The sequence below is a fragment of the Malaclemys terrapin genome, chromosome 2, assembly GCF_027887155.1.
Source record: "Malaclemys terrapin pileata isolate rMalTer1 chromosome 2, rMalTer1.hap1, whole genome shotgun sequence".
Lineage (NCBI taxonomy): Eukaryota > Metazoa > Chordata > Testudines > Emydidae > Malaclemys > Malaclemys terrapin.
Genome location: NC_071506.1, coordinates 52821891 through 52846969, shown reverse-complemented (window position 1 = coordinate 52846969; position 25079 = coordinate 52821891). Strand labels below are relative to the sequence as shown.

The following is a 25079-nucleotide window of genomic DNA, read 5'->3' as shown; positions in this document are numbered from 1 at the left end:
GTTTTATCATTTTTACAGTGCAAATATTGTAATAAAAATATACACTTTGATTTCAATTACAAGACAGAATACAATGTATATGAAAATGTAGAAAAACATCCCAAATATTTAATAAATTTCAATTGATATTCTATTATTTAACAGTGTGATTAAAATTGTGATTAATTGCTACTAATTTTTTTAGTTAATCACGTGAGTTAACTGCGATTAATCAACAGTCCTAATAAAAATTTAGTGACACCGAAGACACTCCCCACAAATGTCAGATCCAACCATATTCTAGAAGCAAGCATTTCTGGTTATTGTTGCGGTAATTGGAGGCAACTGAAAATTTGGGGAGCATTCTCCAAACACAATTGACAGAAGATCTCCTGGAACATGAACTGTTATTAACCAATGGTGATATAGCTGCTCTGATTTCTTTTACCCAGACAGCCAATGTCCAGATAGAGCTCAGCCAGCTTGTTCTTTTTCGAGACTCCATCTCTGACAGATACTGGGAAAACCAGGTGACTGTACAATCTGGGTTCAGTGAAATGGAGATTTAGAGCTGTGTGGCATAAGCATAGTGGTGCCACTTCAACCCAGATCATCTTGCTATTTCTCTCCGGTGTCCTTCCATATGTCTTGAACAAAATGGGTCAGGATGGAACACTGTAATTCTCTACATGAGATTACTCCAGGTAGATAATTTCTAGTCCGTCCTCTTGGAGGGAAGTATATCAAGTCATTTAACTCTGACTCCATTTCCTGCCATACATTGCAGATGTGTTAACAGTTCATGGTCCGTAGTATCAAAGGAAGCTGACTGCAAGATTTTTAAAAAAAGATCTAAGATGCTGGATCTTTATTCAACCCCTGGAGATTAACCAAGGAGACTATTATAGTCTCCATAGCATTCCCAGGCCTCAAACTAATCCGAAAGGAAAGCTGAATATTCTGGTATTGCCAGAATTGCCTTACCTATACCCTCACTGATCCTTTCTTTATTTAAAAAAAAGACAGTTTGCATAAGGAGTTGGTTTCTCGAGCAGGATTGTTCATTTGAGAGATTCTGCTACCCTCTCATCCTCATGCAAGGATTGGTAATATTCAGCAATAATGAAAACAGTGTCTCCCTGCTTGATTTCGTCAATAAGGAAGAACATGAGTCTTCCATCTTTTTATTCTGTGTTTGTACAGTGCCTAGCACAGTGGGATCCTGGCCCATGACTAGGGCTCCTAGGTGCTACGTAATACAAATAATAAATTATAAATCTTAACTTATGGCAAAAGCTCAGATAAGGTGTCATAACTATAAAGGGAAGCTGTCCTGTGTACAGTACTACAAAATCCCTCCTGGCCAGAGACTCCAAAATCCTTTTCCCTGTAAAAGGTTAAGAAGCTCAGGTAACCTGGCTGGCATCTGACCCAAAGGATCAATAAGGGGACAAGATACTTTCAAATCTTGGGGGGGAGGGGGAAGGCTTTTGTTTGTGCTCTTTGTTTGGGAGTGCGTTCGCTCTTGGGACTGAGAGGGACCAGACATCAATCCAGGTTCTCCACATCTTTCTAAACAAGTCTCTCCTATTTCAAACTTGTAAGTAAATAGCCAGGCAAGGCGTCTTAGTTTTACTTTGTTTTCTCAACTTGTAAATGTACCTTTTACTAGAGTGTTTATCTTTGTTTGCTGTACTTTGAACCTAAGACTAGAGGGGAGTCCTCTGAGCTCTTTAAGTTTGATTACCCTGTAAAGTTATTTTCCATACTGATTTTACAGAGATGATTTTTACCTTTTTCTTTAATTAAAAGCCTTCTTTTTAAGAACCTGATTGATTTTTTTCCTTGTTTTAAGATCCAAGGGGTTTGGATCTGTATTCACCAGGGAATTGGTGAAGGTCTCTCAAGGCTTCCCAGGGAAGAGAACTAGCCTTGGGATGGTGGCAGCAGACCAGAGCTAAGCTGGTAGTTAAGCTTAGAAGTTTTCATGCAGGCCCCTACATTTGTACCCTAAAGTTCAAAGTGGGGATACAGCCTGGACATAAGGGTTCTGTATTTGTCCTCCTTTCCAGGTAGAAACTCGATATCTCTCTGAATTTCTGTGTAACCATTTTGCCTCAGGCTGTGCTGGGAATAGAGACAATAAAGATGAGATATTTTCACAAGTGAAAGTGCAATATTAATGTATTATAGTATATTATTCCATTTGGAGATAAAGAAATATAAACTGTAAGATATTTTAACAGTTATACAGAAAAATATAAATAGACATTAACAAATCACCCTCAAAAAATCTCAGACACAAATATAAAATTTTAAGGGTAACAATTGAGAAAATGAAACGCAACAAACTTGCAGACAGCATGACTAAGAACAGGGAGAGCACAAAGGTATTTTGAATTTCTGAAATTGGATCCAAATAATCTTAGAAAAGATGGCAGCATATCAGCAGTGAACTCAGTCCTGTTAAGATGCAGGGAATTGAACTAGAAGTTCCACTAGAAAATACCTTCCAACTTAATTTAGTTTGTGATCATCAGTGTTTCATTGATTCTTCTCATTTTTAATTCCAAACACCCCTATGAAAAGTACTCCTGGGGGAATTCTGTGCCACTGAGCACATGCAGAATTCATGTCTCCTGCAGATTTTTTTTTTCTCCGCAGAAAATACATTCTGCTGGAGAAGTATTGCAGTTATGCCTTTTGCCCACCAGGGGCATCTGTGGTGCAAGAACAGAGGGTAGCTGCTCACCAGCCATAACAGCCAATAGGGAGAGATCAGAGGCTGTGTTCCTCACTGTGCGCTGCCCACGGGATCAGGTGAGGAGGCACATATAGTGGGGGGACAGATAGAGCAGGGCACACAGGACTGCTGGGGGTAGTCACTGACTGGGTTTCAGAAGGGCTTGTTGGGGGGACAGACCGGAGTGGGGGTGCAGAGCCACATGAGGATAGAGTTGGGAGTGCAGGGCCACATTGGGACAGGGACAGATATGCCTGACTGAATGGGAGAGGTTAGTTAGGGTTTAGTAGCTTCCTAACAATCCCTCCCCCATGCCCTTCCCAAAAACCCTTTTCCATGCTTCTCCCACCTGTACCCAACAATCCTTCAGGTTCACTCCCAGGCTGCTTCTCAGCAATTATTTCCCTCTCCCTCAGCTCCTCCATTACCCCTGACTCTTAGTGCTTCTTAGAGGTGCGGGAAATTCATTTCTGTATTGTAGTTTAAATGAATTATTTCTCAAAGTTCTGTATTAGTATGCCTATTAAGGAATCTGTTTGTGGAAAAAAAAACATTTCCTGAATCTCTTTCATTGTCTGTGTTGTTACAGGTTGTTGACAGGTATTTTGAAATAAATTACCAAAATAATTGAAACTGGTGTGATTATATTGTTACTTTGACAAAATTTGCAGAATTTTAAAATGTGTGCAGAATTTTTTTTTTTTTTTTTACACAGAATTCTCTCAGAAGTAGAGAAGATACAGTATCACCAGATAGTACTTTTTTTTTTTTTTTTGGAAGATAGCACAATTAATGTGGATTGTAATATAACACAGAGGCTGATTTCAGACCTTACTTGTATGTTGTGCTCTATGCTGTCTAGAAAACAGATCCATTGGTAAAGCATGTCAAGTGCCCTGATAGTGCCTCGTGCTGCATCATTGAAGTCAGTAGAAGATTTGCCTTGACTTCAATAGAAACAGGCTGCTAGAGAGTGGTCATGTAGTTGAGACACTCCTTTATATTAAGCGGTAGGAGTCTGTGATAGGGATCTGAAGTAAGGGGAATTGATTTAAATTACCAATTTTAATCACTATTTAAATAATCATTTTTAATTTTGTTTTGCATTTTAGTTATGTTCCTAAAGAAAGGTTGAGTTTAATTGGTGGATAACCACTGAAACATATTGATTTGCAACTAAATACAGCCTTTACACTAAACTTGGTACTACTACTTGCTATCCAGGAGGTTACACTATATCAATACACATTTATTTAAGCAGTTACATTGCTTAACGTACATATATTCAGATTCTTAATTTTTACATGTTAGAAAATGGTGAATGATGCATTTCTTTATTAGATTATTTTTTTACTTGTGATTTGTGTCAACGTCTATTTGGATGAAATTTGGGGTCTATTTGGATGAAATTTGGATTTCAATTAAAAATGTACAAAACCATAACCTTTTAAATCAGTTAAATAAAACTACTTTAAATGTGCAGATGGGAGTGTGAGGGGGGAGTTTATCAAACCATGTGTGGTGCTAGGCAAGTCCTAAAATCAAACTTACCATTGGTGTTCACTAACTGTGTGTTTCTCATTTTCAAGTGCCTGATTTGAGACCTGGGGCCTAATCTGCAGAAGTTCTTAACGCTCACAGCAGCAATGGAGGTCAATGGGAGCTATGCTTTGAACATAGAAAGTGCTACAGAATGCTAAGTACTGTGAAAAATCAGAGTGTAGGCATCTCAAATTGGGCACCCAAAACATGTGGACATTTTCAAACTTTAATCTTAATTTCCTTGACCATAAAACCATGTGTATTACACCCAGTTGCATTTACACAGATTCTACACTGCAGCTTTTATAACTTCTATCATGCTTTAACTTTCTGTACTATTTTCTTTTATGCTATATTTTGAAAAGTGTTTATAAGCATTGATTATTTTGATTTGTATAAAATATTTAATAGACATCTTTAGCTTCAAGTTGTAAATATATTGTAAATGGCAGGTAGTAAATCTGAGGTCCGTTTTGGCCAAAAGGCAAACAAAACAACAAGGGGCCTTATCGAAAACAAGACACAATTTTTGTATAAGACACCAGTTATCAAGATGATCTTTGCCTTTTGGAAGAGACAGAAAAAGCTTAAGATATTTGTTTTAGAAAGAGTCCTTACTTTAACAGAATGTAAGAATGTTTTTTATGAGCAAAGAGGACTGTGAGGTCTGTTTATTTAGCTTGTAAGCTCCTTGGAGCAGGGACTGTCTACTTGCAGAGTTTTTCTATATACGTTTTAAGGTTAAGCTGTGCATTGTCTCCCTGGAACTTTCCCTAGAGACCTTTCTTCCCAGCAGGTTTCCCCAGTGCCTTGCCTCCCCTCCCCAGGTACTCTGACAGATTCTCTCAGGGGACATCCCTGCTTCTTGTAGGCCTCAGGGTTCTCTGAGTGTCAAACTTCCTTTTCCTGAACAAGCACATAGAGAAAAGCTACCCAGAAGCCAATTACAAGTTCATCTTATTGAAGCTAATACCATAGATCTGGCACATTCTGGAATCCAGCCAGGGCATAGCATCGTTTTAGTGGCAATGACAGAAAAATCTGTCATTGTATAGAGGGCAAACACCCACTCATATCCTCCTGGACCTCTCTGCAGCATTCAACATTCCATTAGTACAGAATGCTGCAGTGCATTTCCCCAGCAAGCCCATCACACATGTCCTCTGTTTTCTGCACTCGCTTCCCCTAGAACAGGAGTAGGCAAACTTTTTGGCCTGAGGGCCACATCGGGAAATAGAAATTGTATGGCGGGCCATGAATGCTCACAAAATTGGGGTTGGGGTACAGGAGGGGGTGAGGGCTCTTGTTGGGGGTGCGGACTCTGGGGTGGGGCTGGGGATGAGAGGTTTGGGATGCAAGAAGGTGCTCTGGGCTGGGACGAAGGTGTTCAGAGGGCGGGAGAAGGATCAGGGCTGGGGCAGGAGTGCGGAAAGGGGTGCAGTTTCCAGCTGGAGGTGTGGGCTCTGGGGTGGGGCTGGGGATGAGAGGTTTGGGGGGCAGGAGGGTGCTCTGGGGTGGAACCGAGGGGTTTGGAGAGCGGAAGGGAGATCAGGGCTGGAGCAGGGACATGGGGAGAGGCTCAAGGGTGCAGGCTCCGAGCGGCGCTTACCTCAAGTGGCTCCCAGAAACAGTGGCATGTCCCTTCTCCGGTTCCTACGTGGAGGCATGGCCAGGCGGCTCTGCAAGCTGCCCCATCCACAGGCACTGCCCCTGCAACTCCCATTGGAGTCTGGAGGGGGCCAATGAAGGGCATAGGAGCTGGAGCGGTGAGGAAATGGCTTAAGTATTGTCAGGTAACTGATTGATTTCCCCAATTAATATAAATACTCTGTACTCAAATGGCTTCTTGCATTAGTAACCAGTTATAGCAAAATCATTGGGCTCCATATTGGTACAGTAAACACCTTACCGTTTACATAACAGTGATATTGGGAAGTTCATGGGTTAGCTGCTTACAGTTAAATGAAATAACACTTGCAAATGCATAAATCTCTTTTGAGATATACTATCTTTAAGCATCCAAGGAGTTACAAGATTTGGACCATTGAGAGAAAATGAGTTAGCAGAGGTAAATGACATCTTCTGTAAAACATTTTTAAACCATCAAAGTTTTTCTTAAAGTTTGAAGGCCTTAGAGTGCTTATAGAAGAAATTATTTTCAATAAGAATTTTGTAAGGGTTTAATTAAGGTTTTCGTCTATGAAGGTGGAGCGGGTGGGCAGAAAGCCCATTTTTATGGCTTAGTTTTATAACTCTGACACAACTTATTAGTAATTATTAGTACAGTAGTGTCTAAGGGTCAACCGAGGATGGGGCCCCAGAGTACGAGGCACGGTACAAACCAGACTAGTAGATAGTCCCTGCCTACTAGTAGGGATCCCCTGCCTCATTCATTACACACCTTTTGATTTCTCCAGGAGATGAAGCAGAGGTTCTTCAGACAACAGTCTCCTTTACTACACTTACTAGTAATGTATGACTCATCCCTAGTGCAGAGCCATCCTTTGCACCCAATAAGGCAGGGGTCATATGGAAAAACTAGTATGTATATTTAAAGTCTTCATCATAATGCATAACAAGAGGATGCAAATTAAGATTGCACAGGCAACCTTAATTCTAGCATTTCCTAACGTCTGAATGCTTGACTTTGCAATCTTAATTATATTCTTTTAACACAGCTATTTTTTGTATAATTTCTTAGATTTGTAAAAAGGCAAACTGGAAAAAAAAACAACAAATCCCATCAGGTGGCTTCATATTAACACTCACATAGTTCCTCAGTAGGGTGGAACCTTTAAATGTGTTGCACAGACGTCTGCCACTTCAGCTAATGGAATAAAAGATAACAATAAATAGTAGGTGGTCATCCTCTGTGAACTAACACCAGAAAACAATGAGACTTTTTATCAGTGAGTAGTACACACATTTGCTGACATCAGAGGAATGGTGAGATCTTGGGTTGCATTCCAGGCTCTGGAAGGGAGTATATTCTAGGGAGCACACTCTTCTGCCTGTTCCCCCGCCAAGGTTGATGCCTTCTGCTCTGTCTCTTCCAACTTGTCCCTGCCTTGCTCCTGGTCCCTATCCCAGTCTCCACTCCTCAGGCTTCTTATCTGTGACAATCTCCTTGTCCTTCCAGTCCTAGCCTTCTGCTCCGGCTTCCTTTCCAAGTATGGTCCCTGCCATTCCCAGTCTCTTTGCCCAACCAGTCCCAGTGCCCTCTCACCTTGACTGCTTGTCCCCAGTCTCCTTGCCCACCGAGTCCCAATTCCTCACCTCTTGGCTCCTTGTCTGATCTGTCTCTCCCCATCTTCCTTCCCCCCCTCCCAGAGGTTCCCTGTCACAGTTTTTCTCTCCAGTCCAGTCCATTCCAGTCTCACTCTCACACACTGAGGTGTAGGTCGTGAGATCTAGTGGTCAGAGCAGGAGTCTGTCCTAATGGTTGGAGCGCAATCAGAGGGCAGAACTGGAGGCGTGGTCAAGAGACAAGTCAGTGGTTGGAGCCAGGAGTTAGGAATCAGGAGTTCAGAGGTAGGCATGGACTAGGGCCGGAGTGGAGCAGGCAAGTGGTGGAGCAAGGGCTTGTAGCTCATAGGATTACTTTGCTAGCTATTAGATCCTACTAAGCCAGCCAGCCGTATGAAATAATATGTTTCTTTCTGAATTAATCCATTTCATATACGATTCTTATATTTTATCCGTTTTAATTCCTATGAAATTAGGATGTGTTGAGGCATATGATATGTGTTTCCTAATAATTAGGCATAGAATAAGTTTTGCTGAAATGCAAGAAGCCTGCCAGCTTGTATCCGGTAAGATCCGCTAAATAGCTAAAAATATAATCAATTAAGGGTAAGTCAGCATAAAAGCTGGCAACCTTTGGCACAGATAGAAAGGGTCCCTAAACTTTGGGGAACCAAAGGGAGGAACTACACACAACAGTGAACAGATTTATCGGGCGTTTGCAACCGGTTGGTAACCGCAGGGTATACCACAAACCTGGAAGTTGCCAAGAAAGCCTAGGTTGGCAGTTTTTGGAATAAAACAATCCTTATTAATATGTAGAAAGGAAGTGTCATAATCCACTAACATAAAGGATAAGGGTACCCATACATTTTGGAAATAAGATTTGGGTATAGTAGGTTGGGTCTCAATTACATAGCGTCAGGATCCTATAACACACCATGTAAGGATATCTTAGGAAGCTCTTCCTTTTCTTTGTTCTCCTATATTCTATAGACTTTTTTATCTACCTATCATTCTATCTTCTATTATGCTATCAGCTCAGCTTGTGTAGTATAGTATAACTACTGAACATTCCTAACTACTGGGGAAGCCAGAACCATTGGGTTATCGGGTATGCCAGGAGTAAGGCTGGTCCTTCACCTCCTATTACCGGGTCCTCAAGGAAGGGTGTGAGTATGTTAGGTTAAGGTACTTACAATAAAAATGTTACCACCAGGAGTTTGGGATTTTTTTACTGTTTTGCAGTCATAAGTTTCATAGCATTTATTATTCTGTTGGTAATCTCAATAAAGTTTTTATCAATTTGGTATTGTCCTCAGTGTAAGTGTTTTTGCCAAGCACCCCGAGAGTCCTTTCCCAATATAGAACTGTCTGAGTTCTCGGACCCTGTAGTCTAAATTGGACAAGAACCTATAAATCTTCTGGTCAGATGCGATCAGTGGCGAGCCATAACATATAACTCATAAAATTCAGGTCAACAGGCTGGACAGGAAGCAGGCCCGGCACACCTGCAACTGTGGAATGCATTGAGCACCCACTGTGCTGCTGTTGTTACAGTGCTTAAATGGTGATCTGTTGGCTCTTCTGACCAATCGTGGAGCACAGTCACTTATTGGTCCCAGTGAGCTTATTGGGTTTCTAGGCAACTAAGCAGCTGGGTTCCTGACATTTACTAGCAATTTGTCCCAATATGTTCTTTTCCCTTTAATTGTTGTTCCATGCCTGGGAGGAGCCAGGCATTGGAACTGAGGGGAGGGAGTCTGTTTCTTATTTGAGTGCTTGCTCATATTGATTCCAGTTAGGTGTGTGTGCGCCACGTGCATGATCGTCAGAGAAATTTTCTACCCTAGCAACACCCGGTGGGTTGGCTGTGGAGCCCCCTGGAGTGGCACGTTCATGGTGCTGGATATATACCTCAGCCGACCCAGCACCCCCTCAGTTCCTTCTTACCGCCCCTGACGATCGTTGGAACTGTGGAGCCTGGCATAGCTGTTCTCCACTCTCCCTAGCTTATCCTGTAATTCTTATAGATAGTTGTAGTTATAGTTGTAGTATATTCTTAGATTGTTGTTAATAGTTCATTATTTAAATAGTTGTAAATAGTTAGCGGGGGTTAAGGGGGATATTTTTCCCCAGTGCATAGCCGGGCTCATGCCCAAGGCTCCTGGCTTTAAGCAGTGCGCGTCCTGTGCTAAGCCTATGCCAACGGGAGATCCACACGACTCGTGTCTGAAGTGTTTAGGAGAGTCCCACCAGACAGATAAGTGCAAAATCTGTAAGGCTTTCAGACCCAGGACTAAAAAGGAGCGGGACTTTAGACTCAAGCAGCTCTTCAAGGAGGCGGCACTTAGCCCAGATCCTCCCTCAGCGCGCCAAGTTCCAGCACCGAGCGCCTCGGTGCGCAGCAGCCCGGCGGCACCTACCGGTACTACACCGCGAGCAGACGCGGATAAGGCCTCGCGGCACCGTCCTCCCTCGGCACCGCGTCCGCCACAAGCGCCTTGGCGCCGTTCCCTGTCCCCGGGACGTAAAAGATACAGGAGGCCGCTGTCCTAAGGCACCGGCTTCCCCGGTACCGGTCATAGAGCCGCGTCTGCCTCTAGAGCGCCAGAAGATGCAAATATCTTCTACACTGTTGACTCTGGCACCAGGGGTAGGGCCGTTGAGTCCAGTGCAGATTGGCTCACCGCCTCGGTCCGTGAGGGAGCCCTGACTTCCGTCTACTCCGGAGACCTTTGCGACGGCAAAAGACCTCATCGCTCTCACAGAGCCGGGGCCGTCTCAACCCGCGGCACCGCCCTCTCTTCGGACCGTGCAATCCAGGGGCAAGCCTGCCCTGGTACGCTCGCCGTCTCCGAGCGTGGACTCGCGGCACCGCTCCAGGTCTCGGAGCAGGTCCCGACGCCGCTCGCAGTCCCGGCGTCGACTTTCACCCCGGCACCAGTCGTACTCGCGGCCTAGGTCCTCTTCAAGGCACCGATCGACATCTTGGCACCGTCAGGACCATCGGTACCGGTCGGCATCTAGACGTAGTTCTCGACACCGGTACGAGCGCTGCTCCAGTTCGAGGGGCCGCTCCCGGCACCATGTCTACAGGCGGTAGTCTTCATCTCGGTCCAGATCTGGATCTCGGCACCGACGTGGCCAGCGGCACCGATCTCGATCACGGTACCGCTCACCGGCACCGCGCAGGGACCGCTCGCCTATGGACCGGCACCGATCGGTACCGCACCGAGCCGATGCACCCGCGTTCGGCACTGCCCTGGCCCTCGAGATCAGCGTCTCGCTCATCCGACAGGGCTTCACGATCAGCATACCCTCCCCAGGGTCAGGCTGCTGCTGACTTGGGTCACTGGCAGGAGGGGGCAGAGGACTGCGCGCAGGACCCTACGCATTGGTCTTTCTGGACCCCGTGGGCGTATCACCAGGCGCAAGGGGCTCCACCATCGGCCTCTTGCTCGGCACAATCTGAGCCCAGAGTCCCGAAGGCCACCATCTCCTGTCCTCCCGCAGGGGGCATAGAGGCTCCCGTGCCTACACCACCTTAGGCCCTAGACGCCGGGAGATCCTCTGCTTCAGGGGCCCTTAGAACCGGACCCTCATTTGGACCCCTTGCCCCCGGAGGCATCCTCCTCATCTTCCCCGGATGAGGCGGTGGCGGGCACAACAGCCTCAGGCCCGCCCCCAATAGATCTTCGTGCCCACCAAGACCTGTTACATAGGGTGGCACGTAACATGGACCTCCAGGTGGAGGAGATAGTAGAGGTGCAGGACCCAGTGGTGAGCATCCTGTCTGCTGATGCCCCATCCCGGGTGGCATTACCACTGATTCGTACGATTCAGGCTAATGCCACTACCATATGGCAAACTCCTGCCTCCATTCCACCCACTGCCAGAGGGGTCAAGAGAAAGTACTTCATCCCCTACAAGGACCATGAATACTTATACACGCACCCACCACCGCGTTCACTAGTCGTGTCCTCAGTGAACGCAAGAGAGTGTCATGGCCAGCAGGTGGCAGCGCCCAAATCGAAGGAGGCTAAACGCTTCCATTTGTTCGGGCGTAAGGTGTACTCGGCGCGGGGGTCTGCAGCTCAGAGCTGCGAACCAACAGGCGCTCTTGAGCCGCTACAGCTACAACTGATGGAACTCCATGGGTAAATTCAAAGAGTTAGTTCCCCAGGACTCAAGGGAGGAGTTCGGGGCCTTAGTTGCCGCGGGAATGCCGTTTCACGCCCCACAACCCTCCATGCACCTGGTCACGGACGCGTCATCTCTCGGTTGGGACACTCACCCGGAGAGCACCACACCCAGGGCCTGTGGACCGCACCCCAACTAGCTCTGCACATCAATGTTCGAGAGCTGATGGTCGTACATCTAGCTTGTCAGGCATTTCTTGGTCTCCTGCACGGCCGTTGCGTGTCAGTCCTCACAGACAACACCACGGCCATGTTCTACATCAACAAGCAAGGAGGAGCCCGTTCGTCTCTCCTATGCCAAGAGACCATTCGCCTGTGGGAGTTCTGCGTTGCCCACTCGATACATCTCATGGCATCGTTCCTCCCTGTATTCCAGAACACCCTAGCGGACCGTCTCAGCAGATCCTTCCAGACGCACGAGTGGTCGATTCGCCCAGACATCATCTATTCCATCTTCCAGAGGTGGAGATTTCCCCAGGTTGACCTGTTCGCATCTCGAGCCAATAGGAAGTGCCACATGTTCTGCTCCCTACAAGGGCGATCTCCGGGCTCCCTGTCGGACGCTTTCCTTCTGACTTGGAAAGACCAGCTGTTCTACGCTTTTCCTCCATTCCCACTGGTCCACAGGGTACTGCTCAAGCTACGCAGAGACGAGGCACGTCTCATTCTAGTCGCTCCAGCTTGGCCAAGACAGCACTGGTACACCACGCTTCTGGAGCTATCGGTTCAAACTCCGATCACGCTTCCCTTGTGCCCAGACCTGATCTCTCAGGACCACGGCTGACTCTGTCACCCTGACCTGCAATCGCTCCACCTCACAGCGTGGATGCTCCATGGCTAAATCGGACAGAGCTACAATGCTCACATCCCGTGCAGCAGATTCTGCTGGGAAGTAGAAAGCCCTCTACACAGACCACTTACTTAGCCAAGTGGAAACGGTTCTCCTGTTGGTGCGCGCAGCAGGCTACGCCCCCCTTGCAGGCGTCAATTCCCTTTATACTCGAATATCTCCTGTCCCTGAAACAGCAGGGCTTGGCGATATCTTCAATCAGGGTTCACCTGGCCGCTATGTCGGTGTTCCACCCAGGAGAACTCGGTTCCTCAGTCTTCTCTAACCCGGTGGTCGTTAGATTCCTCAAGGGCTTAGACCGGACGTACCCACAGCAACGCCAACCCGTTCCGGAGTGGGATCTTAACCTGGTTCTGTCCAAGCTCACAGGGCCCCCATTTGAGCCATTGGCTACCTGCTCACTCCTGTACCTATGTTGGAAGACACCCTTCCTGGTAGCCATCACTTCAGCAAGGCGTGTTTCTGAAATCAGGGCGCTTACGTCTGAGCCTCCATACACAGTTTTCCATAAAGACAAGGTGCAGCTTCGCCCCCACCCTGCCTTTCTTCCCAAGGTAGTTTCACCTTTTCATGTGAACCAGAATATATTTCTCCCAGTCTTCCATCCTAAGCCGCACGCCACCCGTCAAGACCAGCGTATGCATTCCTTGGACGTATGCAGGGCCCTGGCTTTCTATCTTGAGCGTACAAAGCCGTTTAGGAAGACGACACAACTCTTCGTTGCCGTGGCCGACCGGATGAAAGGCTTACCGGTCTCCTCACAACGTCTCTCCTCCTGGATCACGACCTGCATTCGTGCTTGCTACAACCTGGTTGGTGTCCCGACGCCGCGCCTCACTGCCCACTCCACGAGGGCTCAAGCCTCCTCGATTGCCTTCCTGGCTCGAGTCCCGATCCAGGACATTTGTAGAGCTGCGGTTTGGTCATTGGTCCCCACCTTCGCCGCTCACTATGCACTGGTACAGCAGTCCAGAGACGATGCTGCATTTGGATCAACTGTTTTGCACTCAGCGATGTCTCACTCCGACCCCACGGCCTAGGTAAGGCTTGGTAGTCACCTAATTGGAATCGATATGAGCAAGCACTCGAAGAAGAAAAAACAGTTACTCACCTTTGTAACTGTTGTTCTTCGAGATGTGTTGCTCATATCCATTCCAAACCCGCCCCCCATCCCCACTGTCGGAGTAGCCGGCAAGAAGGAACTGAGGGGGGCGCTGGGTCGGCTGGGGTATATATCCAGCGCCATGAAGGCGCCACTCCAGGGGGCTTCACAGCCGACCCACCGGGTGTTGCTAGGGTAGAAAATTTCTCCAACGATCGTGCACGCGGCGCGCGCACACCTAATTGGAATGGATATGAGCAACACATCTCGAAGAACAACAGTTACAAAGGTGAGTAACTGTTTTATCTCTTGTGCTCTCAAAGGGTATGTCTGCACCACAGTTTAAGACTGGGTGTGAGCCCAGGCTCAAGCCAAAACCCTGTTGTGTCCACAATACAATTGTACTAACCTAGGGCTCGAACCCAGTATCCCAGGTCCCAGCAGGGTCTGAGACCCATGTTAAACCGGGACCTAGGGTTTCCTGTATACTCTCAGCCATGGCTTGCCTCAGGTCCCAGGAGTTGTCCACAGTTTCTGGCAGCAAAGTAGCTGCAGGCAGCTAGTGCAGCTGGTTGGAAGTGCCATTAGTTTCTGGTCGAGCCCATTCCCCCTTCCTGCTCTTTCTGCAGCAGCAGCTCCTGCTGCTCCTCACTGCTGCGTGGCACTTGCCGAGAACAAGGAGCAAAGTAGCCAGGTGGGAGGCAGTTCCTGGCTGCTGGGGTGTTGGGGGTTATCCCTCCCCGGGCAGGGCTGAGCCAAGAACTCAGGTGCTCCTTATGGGCATCTGAGTCTCATCGATAGCACTGCTGTAGTTAGGAAACGAGGGAGGGGCAGTAGAGTTTTCCCACAATGCACCATGTTCCTAGGGCTAGAGTGTCAACATGGGGGTGGTGCTAGGCACTCTGGGATACAGTTACTTTGACTTGGGTCTGTGCACTTCAGTGTGAATGCCAGAGCCCTAGGTTTGAGCATAGGTCAGAAAATTCTTATCCTAGGCTTAAAATGCAGTGCAGATGCTTGGGTCCAGATTTCCATGACATAAGTCAGCTGACTTGAGTCCCACTAACCCTTGGCTTACATTGGGTAGACATAGCTGAAGGGACTAGCAGCCAGGATATGTTGAGGAAGAAGCCGTCTGATTTGAATGCAGAGGGGATGAGCCAGACTGAGGAAGAAATTGCCTGGTCTGCCGGGACAAAGTCGCCTGGAGCGTGTTCCATCATTCTCTTGAGGTGGCATGTGTGCAATTCTGTCAGCAAAAATGAATGAGCTAAAAATGTGAAATATAGAATCATAGGCATGCAGGACTGAAAGGGGCCTCAGTAGGTCATCTAGTCCAGTCCCTTGCACTGAGGCAGGACTAAGTGTTATCAAGACCTTCCTTGACAGGTGTTTGTCTAATATGTTCTTAAAAGCCTCCAATGATGCAGATTCCACAACCTCCCTAAGTAATTTGTTCCCTTACCCCTGTACACACCCCCACCAGGGGTGAGAAGGGCACGACCCTGAAAATGTTGAGGCCCATGTAGAATGTCTGGAACTTTCCCTGTTAGTTTAAAAAATAGCATTTTTGTTTTCTGGGTTATTTTTGTCAGAAGAAATTGCTCTTGGGAAATATTTTTGTTAGTTGTCTGTCTACCAACAGCAGCAGTGAAATGTTAAGAATGCGGTAAGGAAATTCACTACTACAGATTCTACAGCTCCAATGAGGACTAATTGGTGTTTATTCTGTAGAACGATGTTATCATTTTGCCATGGGCTTGTTAGATTCACTGAGTGTGTCCAACCTAGTCTGTTATTTTTAATGGTGAATTTGAGCACCAATTTATGGTGAGTAGTTGGTTACTGTAAAGTATTTGTTCTGCTATTGGGAAATGTGGGGGAGAATGAGTGGCTCGGGGGATTGGTAAGGGAAGACACACTGACTTCAGATTTACTGATTCTTACTTGTTCCTGCTGACTTATGCAGGAAAAAATGCTGGTTTTACTCCTTTTCCTGGGGTATTTATTTATTGGATGCCACAAAAGAAGGAAATGTGGGCCGATTTCTTAATCATAGCTGCTGCCCAAATCTCTTTGTACAGAGTGTCTTTGTAGAGACGCACAACAGAAATTTCCCTTTGGTGGCATTCTTCACAAACAGGCATGTGAAAGCCGGAACCAAACTCACGTGGGATTATGGTTATGAAGCTGGAAGCATGCCAGAGACAGAGATCTCCTGTCAGTGTGGGGTTCAGAAGTGTAGGAAAAAAATATTATAGACAAAAATGGGAGTGACTCCAGGTCATTCTCTTCTTTAGGTTTTGTCTAATGGAGATTCAGTCCTGCCTGGAATATCATGCCAGCTGGAGGCTTCTGCCTTAGGCTGCTCTCCCAGTCGGCAGCATCACGCGGTCGCACCTACGCCAACCTATCCCTTGCTCCCATGGCTCATGAAGCCTGGACAGTAGTAAGGAGCAGTTCAACTGTAGGCTGAGCAAGTGCATAATGGTGGTAGAATGTGCCTTTGGACATTTAAAAGCTCGCTGGTGCAGTTTACTGACTCAGACCTCAGCGAAACCAATATTCCCATCGTTATTACTACTTGCTGTAAGCTCCACAATATCTGTGAGAGTGGCAGGGTGGGAGGTTGAGGCAAATCGCCTGGCTATTGATTACGCGCAGCCAGACACAGGGCGGTTAGAAGAGCACAGCAGGGCGCAGTGTGCATCAGAGCTTTGAAAACCAGTTTCATGACTGGTCAGGCTAGGGTGTGAAAGTTCTGTTTGTTTTTCCTTGATGAAAACCTGCCCCCTTGGTTCACTTTACTTCCCTGTAAGCCAACCGCCCTCCCCTCCCGCCTTTGATCACCGCTTGCAGAGGCAATAAAGTCATTGTTGTTTCAAATTCATGCATTCTTTATTACTTCATCACACAAATGGGGGGATAACTGCTAAGGTAGCTCAGGAGGGGTGGGGGGAGGAGGGAAGCACAGGGGTGGGGCAGTGATGGGGGCACCCCCTAGAATTACATGCAGCTCATCATAGAAGTGGCATGTCTGGAGCTCTGACCCGGAGCGGCTGTTTGCCTCTCTGGTTCTTTGGTAGGCTTCACTGTTGCGGGTCCCTGTTATAACCTCTGTCCTTCATGCCCTTGGAGATTTTTTTCAAATATTCCAGCATTTTGTTTTTTGGAATGGAGTTCTGATAGCACGGATTCATCTCCCCATACAGTGATCAGATGCAATACCTCCTGTTTGGTCCATGCTGGAGGTCTTTTGCGATTCTGGGACTCCATGGTCACCTGTGCTGATCAGCTCGCTATGCTGGCCAAACAGGAAATGAAAGTTCGCGGGACTTTTCCTGTCTACCTGGCCAGTGCATCTGAGTTGAGAGTGCTGTCCAGAGCGGTTAGAGTGGAGCACTCTGGGATAGCTCCCGGAGTCCAATACCGTCGAATTGCATCCACACTACCCCAAATTTGACCCAGCAGGGTCGATTTCAGTGCTAATCCCCTCGTCGGGGAGGAGTACAGAAATCAATTTTAAGAGCTCTTTAAGTTGACAAAAATGGCTTCGTCGTGTGGACGGGTGCAGGGTTAAATTGATCTAATGCTGCTAACTTTGACCTAAACTCGTAGCGTAGACCAGGGCTTTGGCAATTTTCCCATTGGCTTTCATAGTTTCCCCTACTGATACAATGGATAAAGTGATACTGTAAATCCAGACACCAAACCTCCTTTTTATTAAAGAGCAATGAAGCAAACTAGTGTTCTGACTTAAAATCTCTGGTATGTTTGTAGCTTGCTTTCTTTAGTTTCAGCTATTGGATTGCCAAAAAGAAAAATAAATTCAAAATATTTGTCTTGTAATTATAGTATTCTCAACTATTTCTCGACAGTATTTCAGATGGAGATGTTTTTGTATAATGAAAATGTTGCTAAGTATATAAGGTCAGCAAGGTCAGAAAATACTTGGTGGAAGATAAGATTTTTACATAACTAAAGTTGGCAAAAGGTTGAAAAATTCAGTTTGCTTATAATAAATATGCATGTTTTATTTTTATTTTTGTTAGAAAATGATATTATAGTGCCAGCTGGAGATTTATTACCATGCAAGATTTGTGGAAGGACATTCTTTACAGCAGCACTGGTGAGTAACGTGATGATACTTTCTATTGGCTTTTGGAATGGGTATATCAATCTGAGAACCCTGTGCTGATACCTCTGACATGGTCAGTGCAGCGAAGCATCTCAGTTTAAATTTTCAAACGTTACTAATGATATTGAGTTCCTGTTTTTTTAGCGTGCCCAGCTTGAAACACCTTAAAGGAATCTGATTTTCAGAGTGCAGTGCCCAGCACTTTGTGAAAATCAGGCCTCTTTAAAGGCACTTATAATTACTACTCACTTCTGAAAATGTTATAGCAGTCTCGGATGATGACCCAGCACATGTTCGTTTTAAGAACACTTTCACAGCAAATTTGACAAAAGGCAAAGAAGGTACCAAATGTGAGATTTTTAAAGATAGCTACAGCACTGGACCCAAGGTTTAAGAATCTGAAGTGCCTTTCAAAATCTGAGAGGGACGAGGTGTGGAGCATGCTTTCAGAAGTCTTAAAAGAGCAACACTCCCCTGCAGAAACTACAGAACAAAAATGAAAACCAAACTCTTTTGGTGATATCCGACTCAGATGACGAAAATGAGCATGCATCGGTCCGCTCTGGTTTGAATTGTTATTGAGCAGAATGGTGCTTGAAGCATGAAGGGACATATGAATCTTTAGCGCATCTGGCATGTAAATGTCTTGCAACACCGACTACAACAGTGCCATGCGAACACCTGTTCTCACTTTTGGGTGCCATTGTAAGCAAGAAGTAGGCAGCATTATTTCCTGCAAACTTGTTTGTCTGAGTGATTGGCTGAAGTAGGACTGAGTGGACTTGTAGGCTCTAAAGTTTTACATTGTTTTATTTTTGAATGCCGTTTTTTTTTTTTACATAGTTCTACATTTGTAATTTCAAAGTTCATGATAAAGAGATTGCACTACAGTATTGTATTAGGTGAATTGAAAAATACTATTTCTTTTGTTTTTTACAATGCAAATATTTGTAATAAAAATAACTTCACACTTTACACTTTGTATTCTGTGTTGAAATCAATATATTTGAAAATGTAGAAAGCATCAACAATATTTAAATAAATGGTATTGTATTCTTGTTTAATAGCGCGATTAATCGTGATTAATTTTTTTAATCACACGATTAATCGCAATACATTTTTTTAATTGCTTGACAACCCTAGTTATTTTTTGTTTGGTGATTGAAATAGCTGATAAGGAAGAACTTCATGTTGTTCTGTATCCAAATATAAATATTGCATACAATAGATTTTTTTCCTCTTTTTCTTACAGAAAAAGCATACACCTATTTGCCAAAAAAACGCTACTAAGAGAAGGAAGACATTTGATTCCAGCAGACAGAGAGCAGAAGGAACTGATATTTCCACAGTAAAACCTCTAAAGCCACGGGTAGGTAAATAACCTCTTGAATATTATCATTTTTGACAAAATACCGTACACGTGCATGTATTATGTGGTTAATTCATTGCTTATGTGCAAGGAATGCCAGTGCTGTATATGGTAAACATAGCTAAAACGTGCACTTAGATCAAGAGAGCAGTAATAATTTTAAGGTCCACTATCTTGCAAAAAATTGAAATTTAGATAGCTTTCCAGTGATATAAAGTAGTAACCTGTGTCATTTAATAAGACATTGGCTACTAAAATCATATTGTGATCAAATATAGGAAGAAAAAGGTTGTAATCAGAATGACATCATTCTGAAATCTGAAGGACCAGTACAAATGTTTTGAAGATTAGTATACTATTCAAAGTGCAACAGCCTGTCCAGTTTCCCTCTGGATGGCCATGATTGGACTAACCACTGGGTCCTACATGCGTCTAAGCTAACTGGGTCTGAACCCTACCTTAAGATGTGGGGACTCTGTAATCCAGCTGCCCCAGACTCTGGAACCAGTGCCTCAGAGTTCCACCTAACTGTAGGTATAAACCTTTCAGGGATAAGATTACAGGAAAGCCAGGAACACTGGCTTAGCCAAGTCACTTTTCTCTTTAAAAGCACTAGAAAATTACAAATCTTTAAAAAAATAAAGTCCTGAGGTGCATCCCTGCTCTGATCTCCCCCTTCTACAAGTCCTGTCAGTGTTTGAGGTTAGGCTGCATCGCTCCTGCCTTCTCAGTGGATGTCCCCTCTTAAATACAGTCTCTCTACTTTTTTGCCATGTTCTCTGCTGGACAGCTGAAGATCTACTAGCTTTGCTGATGCTCCTGTGTAGAAAATCCATTGTTCCATGGAGTTGGACCAGCAGTTGAGACACAATTAAAATTGCTGCCCTAGATTGCTCTGTGATGGCTTCTCAGTGACAGTCATTGAACAAGATGACAGCACCTTTCCTGGGCAGGGTACATCATAATAGACTTGCCTTGGGGAAAGTTATACATGTGTTTAGCACATAACACATAATAGAACGGGGGTGGCCAAACTTACTGGGCCGCCAAGCTGCATACGACAATCTTCAGAAATTCGAAAGCTGGAGCACACCTGCTGGGAGCCAGGGCTTGGACTTTCAGCCCTACTCCTGCTGAAGCCCTGAGCCCCAGCATGTGCACCCCACAGGGCTGAAGCCCTGAAAGCCTCCTCCCCTCTGGACAGAAGCTCCTACCCTACCACACTAGTGCAAGGCAGAGATCCCGAGTTCCCTCCCACCCCAGCTGGTAGGTGGAGAATGCGGGGGCGGAGAGGGCTTGCGAGCCACACTTGAATGGTAAAAGAGCTGCATGTGGCTCGCGAGCCATAGTTTGGCCACCCCTGAAATAGAAGTTACAGTATAAAATGGAGTTCATAGGTTGCTGCAGACATATCCCACTATGTCACACTAAGCATTGGTTCTGGACTAGGGATCAGAGAGAAAAAGAGTATCAGAGATCAAGTTTTCAGGAAATACCAATCATGTTGCTGATAAAAGTAGTTGCTCTTTATATTTCTGACACAAAATCTTTTGTCATCCTTGTGCTGAGACTGAATATCCAAGTTTCTCTTTTTCTTTTTTTTTTGGTCTAAAGCGTCATCCATACTCATCTTTGCAAACTCTGAGAGCTATTTGTCTTCTTTAGCTTTAGGGTCAGTCAGGATTTTAAATATAATGGTATTAAATATTGCATAATAAAAGCAGAAATGTATTTATTGTAAAATGAAAGAACCCAAAACCCATAACGTTTTTTTTTCTGTTGGCTTCTTAGCCAGAACCCCCCAAAAAACAGTCCAACTGGAGACGAAAGCATGAGGAGTTTATAGCAACTATACGAGCAGCCAAAGGACTAGATCAAACTCTCAAAGAGGGTGGAAAACTTCCTCCCCCTCCTCCACCTTCATATGATCCAGGTATGTGAAATGGTGAAGTGCTGTAGATGTTTGTAAAGAATTTTGATATATTGTATGTGTTGAATTGATAAGGAATATCTTGGAATAAAATGTTCATGAATGCGTACAGAGAACTGTCATCTGATAACAGCTAAGCAGCTGATGAGTTGTGGTTACTTATTCTGACTGGCTAAGAATTGTTTGTCCTATTATTTTTGTTATCCCATTTTCTCTGATTTTTTTTTTTTCACTTTTAACACACGTATGTCAAAGTGTTATTGAACAATCTGGCAGTTGGCTAAGGAGCTGAGGGAAATATGTAACTTTTATGAGATTAGTCAGGTTTTTGTTTCCTTTTTTTGGAAAAGGAAATCTTCCATTAAAAAGCAGGCCCCCCCTTACAAAATATGAGAATCATGCTGAGGGTCATACATAGATCTCACGCTGTTGTACCTTTTTTTTTTTTCTTTTTCTGATAGCTACCTATAGTCAAGTGAAGACTTCACATTTATCTGATAATATATGTCTATGTCCCAAGATTTGGACTGACATATACTCTTCTGGACTACTGTGCCAAATTTAAAGTCAAGAAAACTAATTAACGTTATGGATAATGTACATCTTGTTTGAAATTGAGGTCATGCAGAATATCACTGGTATCGTCCTGTACTAGTGTTTCCTCCTGTTGAATGCTCACTTTGACTGACTGTGTCCACAAATAGGTTTTGTTGTGGTCCCTTCAGCAAGCCAGTGAACAATTGCCTGATGGGGCTGATGAAGCATTTTTATTTGAGCTATTTATTTGTAGCTGCATCAAATCTGGGGTGTGCTTTGCTGCGTATGTTTATGTCTGCTTGTTTTGATTAAGTAACATGTCGAAAACCTGCATTCAACCACTGCAATGCTACAGGACAATGAGAACTGTGTTCCTCGTAGCCAGGTGGCTTGGTTGTTAAAAATGGAACATAGAAGCCAGGATTGTCTTTCATTGTTATAAATTTTAGCGTAGTTCTTCCTAGCTTTTGCAAAGTTAATAAAAGTTGTTCATCTTGTAAAGTAAGAGAGACTGTAGTCATAAAGTTCATCCTGAATTACAACACGCCCACAAATTAGCCTGTTTAAGAATGCCTCTCATGTGAGCTAAATTTTCCCCTTTATTCAGTTTCCCCTGTTCCAGATGTGACCTCATTTTTTAGTATTGCCTTCAATATGCACGATGGATTGTTCACTTGCCTGAAAAGTATCAGTGAAAATTTGAAATTGCTGCTGTTATCTTTTGGGACTTAAGTAGTAAAGTTTTTGAAAATTTATTTCAAATCCCAACCATAACTAAGGTCCTTCAAATGCAAAGGGCCCTAGTGGCTGCAGGGCAGCTGTAGACATGATATATCTTGAATTTTAATTGGGCTTTTGACACAATCTTGTAGGACATTCTGATAAGCAAAGTAGAGAAATATAGTCTAGAAGAAATTAAGGTGGGTGCACAATTGCCTGAAAGACCAGTCATTGTTCATGTCCCCTTTTTCAAGTTAAGGTGCTTTTTGTTTTGTTTTAAGATTACATTCAATGCCCATATTGTCAGAGACGATTTAATGAAAATGCAGCTGACAGGCACATCAATTTCTGCAAGGAACAGGCAGCACGTATTAGTAATAAAGCAAAATTGGCTGCTGATGCAAAAGGGAAGCTGCCTGCTCGAACACAGGTGAAGTATAATATTTTCTTTGACTGCTGATTTCTTTTATGTCTTTGTTAAGCCAAGTCAGTTAATCATTTTAGGTGTATCACAAAATGCCTTATAGAGTTAAATAATACAAGTCCAGAATAACATAGCTGTGGGAGAGAGAAATCAAGAGGCACAGACAAGGGGAAAGTTTTGGTTTTTGGGTGAGAGTTAATCAGGTGTAGAGATGCAAGAAGACTTTCCCAGATGATAGGAGTCAGAGAAAAGAAAGCTCTCTCATAAATATAGGTGGAGATTATGAGAAATGGCAGAGAAGTAGTTCTCCAGACTTCTGCATATACAAATTACTGAAGGTTCATGGCGGCATTAGGATGATGAGTACAGAGAGGCAAAGTTTGTAAACTAGGTTGAAACAAGTTCATAGAACATCATAAAAACAAGAAATGCAATTTGAACTGGATTCCAAAACAACTGGGGAGCAAGTGAAGATACTAGAGAATGACAGTTATGGCTCTGCTTCATGGGACATATGAGAAGTTGGACAGCAGTATTTGGTATATCCATCGTCTGAAGAGCTACTTGAGCAGACTATTGAGATGGGAGTTGCTCTTAGTTATTGGGAGGAGATGGAAGACCTAGATCAGCATTTTAATAGACACACAGTAAGGAAAGTAACTTACATATCCACGGTTGCCTAAATGATGGTAGGCAGATTTCTGGATGTCAGAGATGTAGACGGAGAAGGAAAATGCTAATGGTCAAAATTGAGGCTAGGTTTACAGTACAGGAAGCAAATGGGAGATCAGAGTGTATGTATTATGTCTTGTTCCTTTCTATAGTACCCTCACCATGGTGGGTAGGTGCTTTAAATTCAGAGGGTAAAATACGAAACAAACACAAACTAAAATAGTTAATAAAAAGGTAAATAAAATTAGTTAATCTTGCATTATGTCCTGAAGGTGACTAGGCTCCAAGTCTGTGCAGAAACTGGGCCAATGTCCAGCTGTGTGAATGGAGTTTGGAACAATGAAAAGAGGCTACTTTCCTGAGCACTCTCCTAAGAGGAAAATTTTAGTTGTGGGGTGATATTAGGGGTTATTAAAAGAGATGAGCAGTGGGAGATATTGGGGGGTGGGGAGAGATACAATGGGATACAATTTAAAAGTTTCTACCAGTTAGAATTTTTTTAACCTTTTCTACAGTATTTTACATTATATGGATAGGAAATATCTTTCAAACCAGTAGAAACAATTTCTTCAACCACTGTACCAGAAGCAATGCTGACTGATGGTAATTTCAGGAGCTGGGGTGGGAAGACAGGCTAACAATCTTTCACGTTACATTTAATTACTTGATTAAACAGCTAAATAATTAATTATGTTATAGTTGAGTTTTATGTCCATTGTTACAGTACAAGCCTGCTACAGTTAAAAAGGCACCTTCTGCAGGATCAACACCATCCTCATCACGCTTACCACAGCCAAGTAATGTTAGCAAAACTGTTGTAGGTATGAACTGGTATTTTGAATTATGCATCTACTTTCAAAATAACTGATTTTCAACTATGAAATCAAGATTGTATAATTTTAGTCGCTGTAAAGTTGTACAAGTGGTGCACACAGAGAAAGACAGGACATAAAAGCTTCTTATGGGGAACTCATAGAACTCAAACAGTAGCACACGAGTGAGTTAAATGGCGACTGGCTTTTACTTGCATACTATTTCCGGTTGCGTTTCCTATTTTTTTGTAATCTCAGGCCTTTGGGTACATTTGTGATTGGCGCACATTACAATGTTTATTTATAAAGTTATTTACTCAACAAAAAATCAGTTAAAGTAAAGATTTAGTAAATGTCCTAAAATAGGGATTTCAGTCTCAGTTCATCAAGACGCTGTAGTTCATGCATATCTTTAATCATAGTTCTAGTGAGGTCCCTGGGACTTGCACATGTGGTTAAGTGCTTTGTTTAACTGGGACCTCTGTGTACTAATGAGTGCAACATTGTTTTTAATTTCAGCCTTTGAAGTCAGATTTTTCTTTTGGTTAGTAAATTCTCTAATAAATTTGTACACTGCATATACTAGTAAGAATTAAAAATACATGTATAGTACAGCAAATTCTGTAAACATTGGACCCTGTTCTAGTCACAAATAGGCATCTATCATTTATCTCTCTAAAATTCATTATTGCAGTTATGCTGGCCCTCTGCATTATAGAATTTTCTTTAAAATGCAGAACGCACCAACCCATGCCCCTTATTTTAGAATACAATTGACCTTATTGTCTCACTGGACTTCTGTGAATTTTCTAGGCA

The 25079-nt window shown here is 44.1% G+C and overlaps 1 protein-coding gene across 2 annotated transcripts in view; it reads left to right on the top strand.

Annotated features, from left to right (window-relative positions):
• ZC2HC1A (zinc finger C2HC-type containing 1A) overlaps positions 1-25079 on the top strand; it is a 71313-nt gene that overhangs the window by 19571 nt on the left and 26663 nt on the right. For both annotated transcript variants that reach the window (XM_054018411.1, XM_054018412.1), the window contains exons 2-6: positions 17714-17790; positions 19052-19168; positions 20960-21101; positions 22637-22785; positions 24176-24272. In XM_054018411.1, the coding sequence (XP_053874386.1) occupies positions 17714-17790; positions 19052-19168; positions 20960-21101; positions 22637-22785; positions 24176-24272 (582 nt within the window). The remainder of the gene's footprint in view (positions 1-17713; positions 17791-19051; positions 19169-20959; positions 21102-22636; positions 22786-24175; positions 24273-25079) is intronic.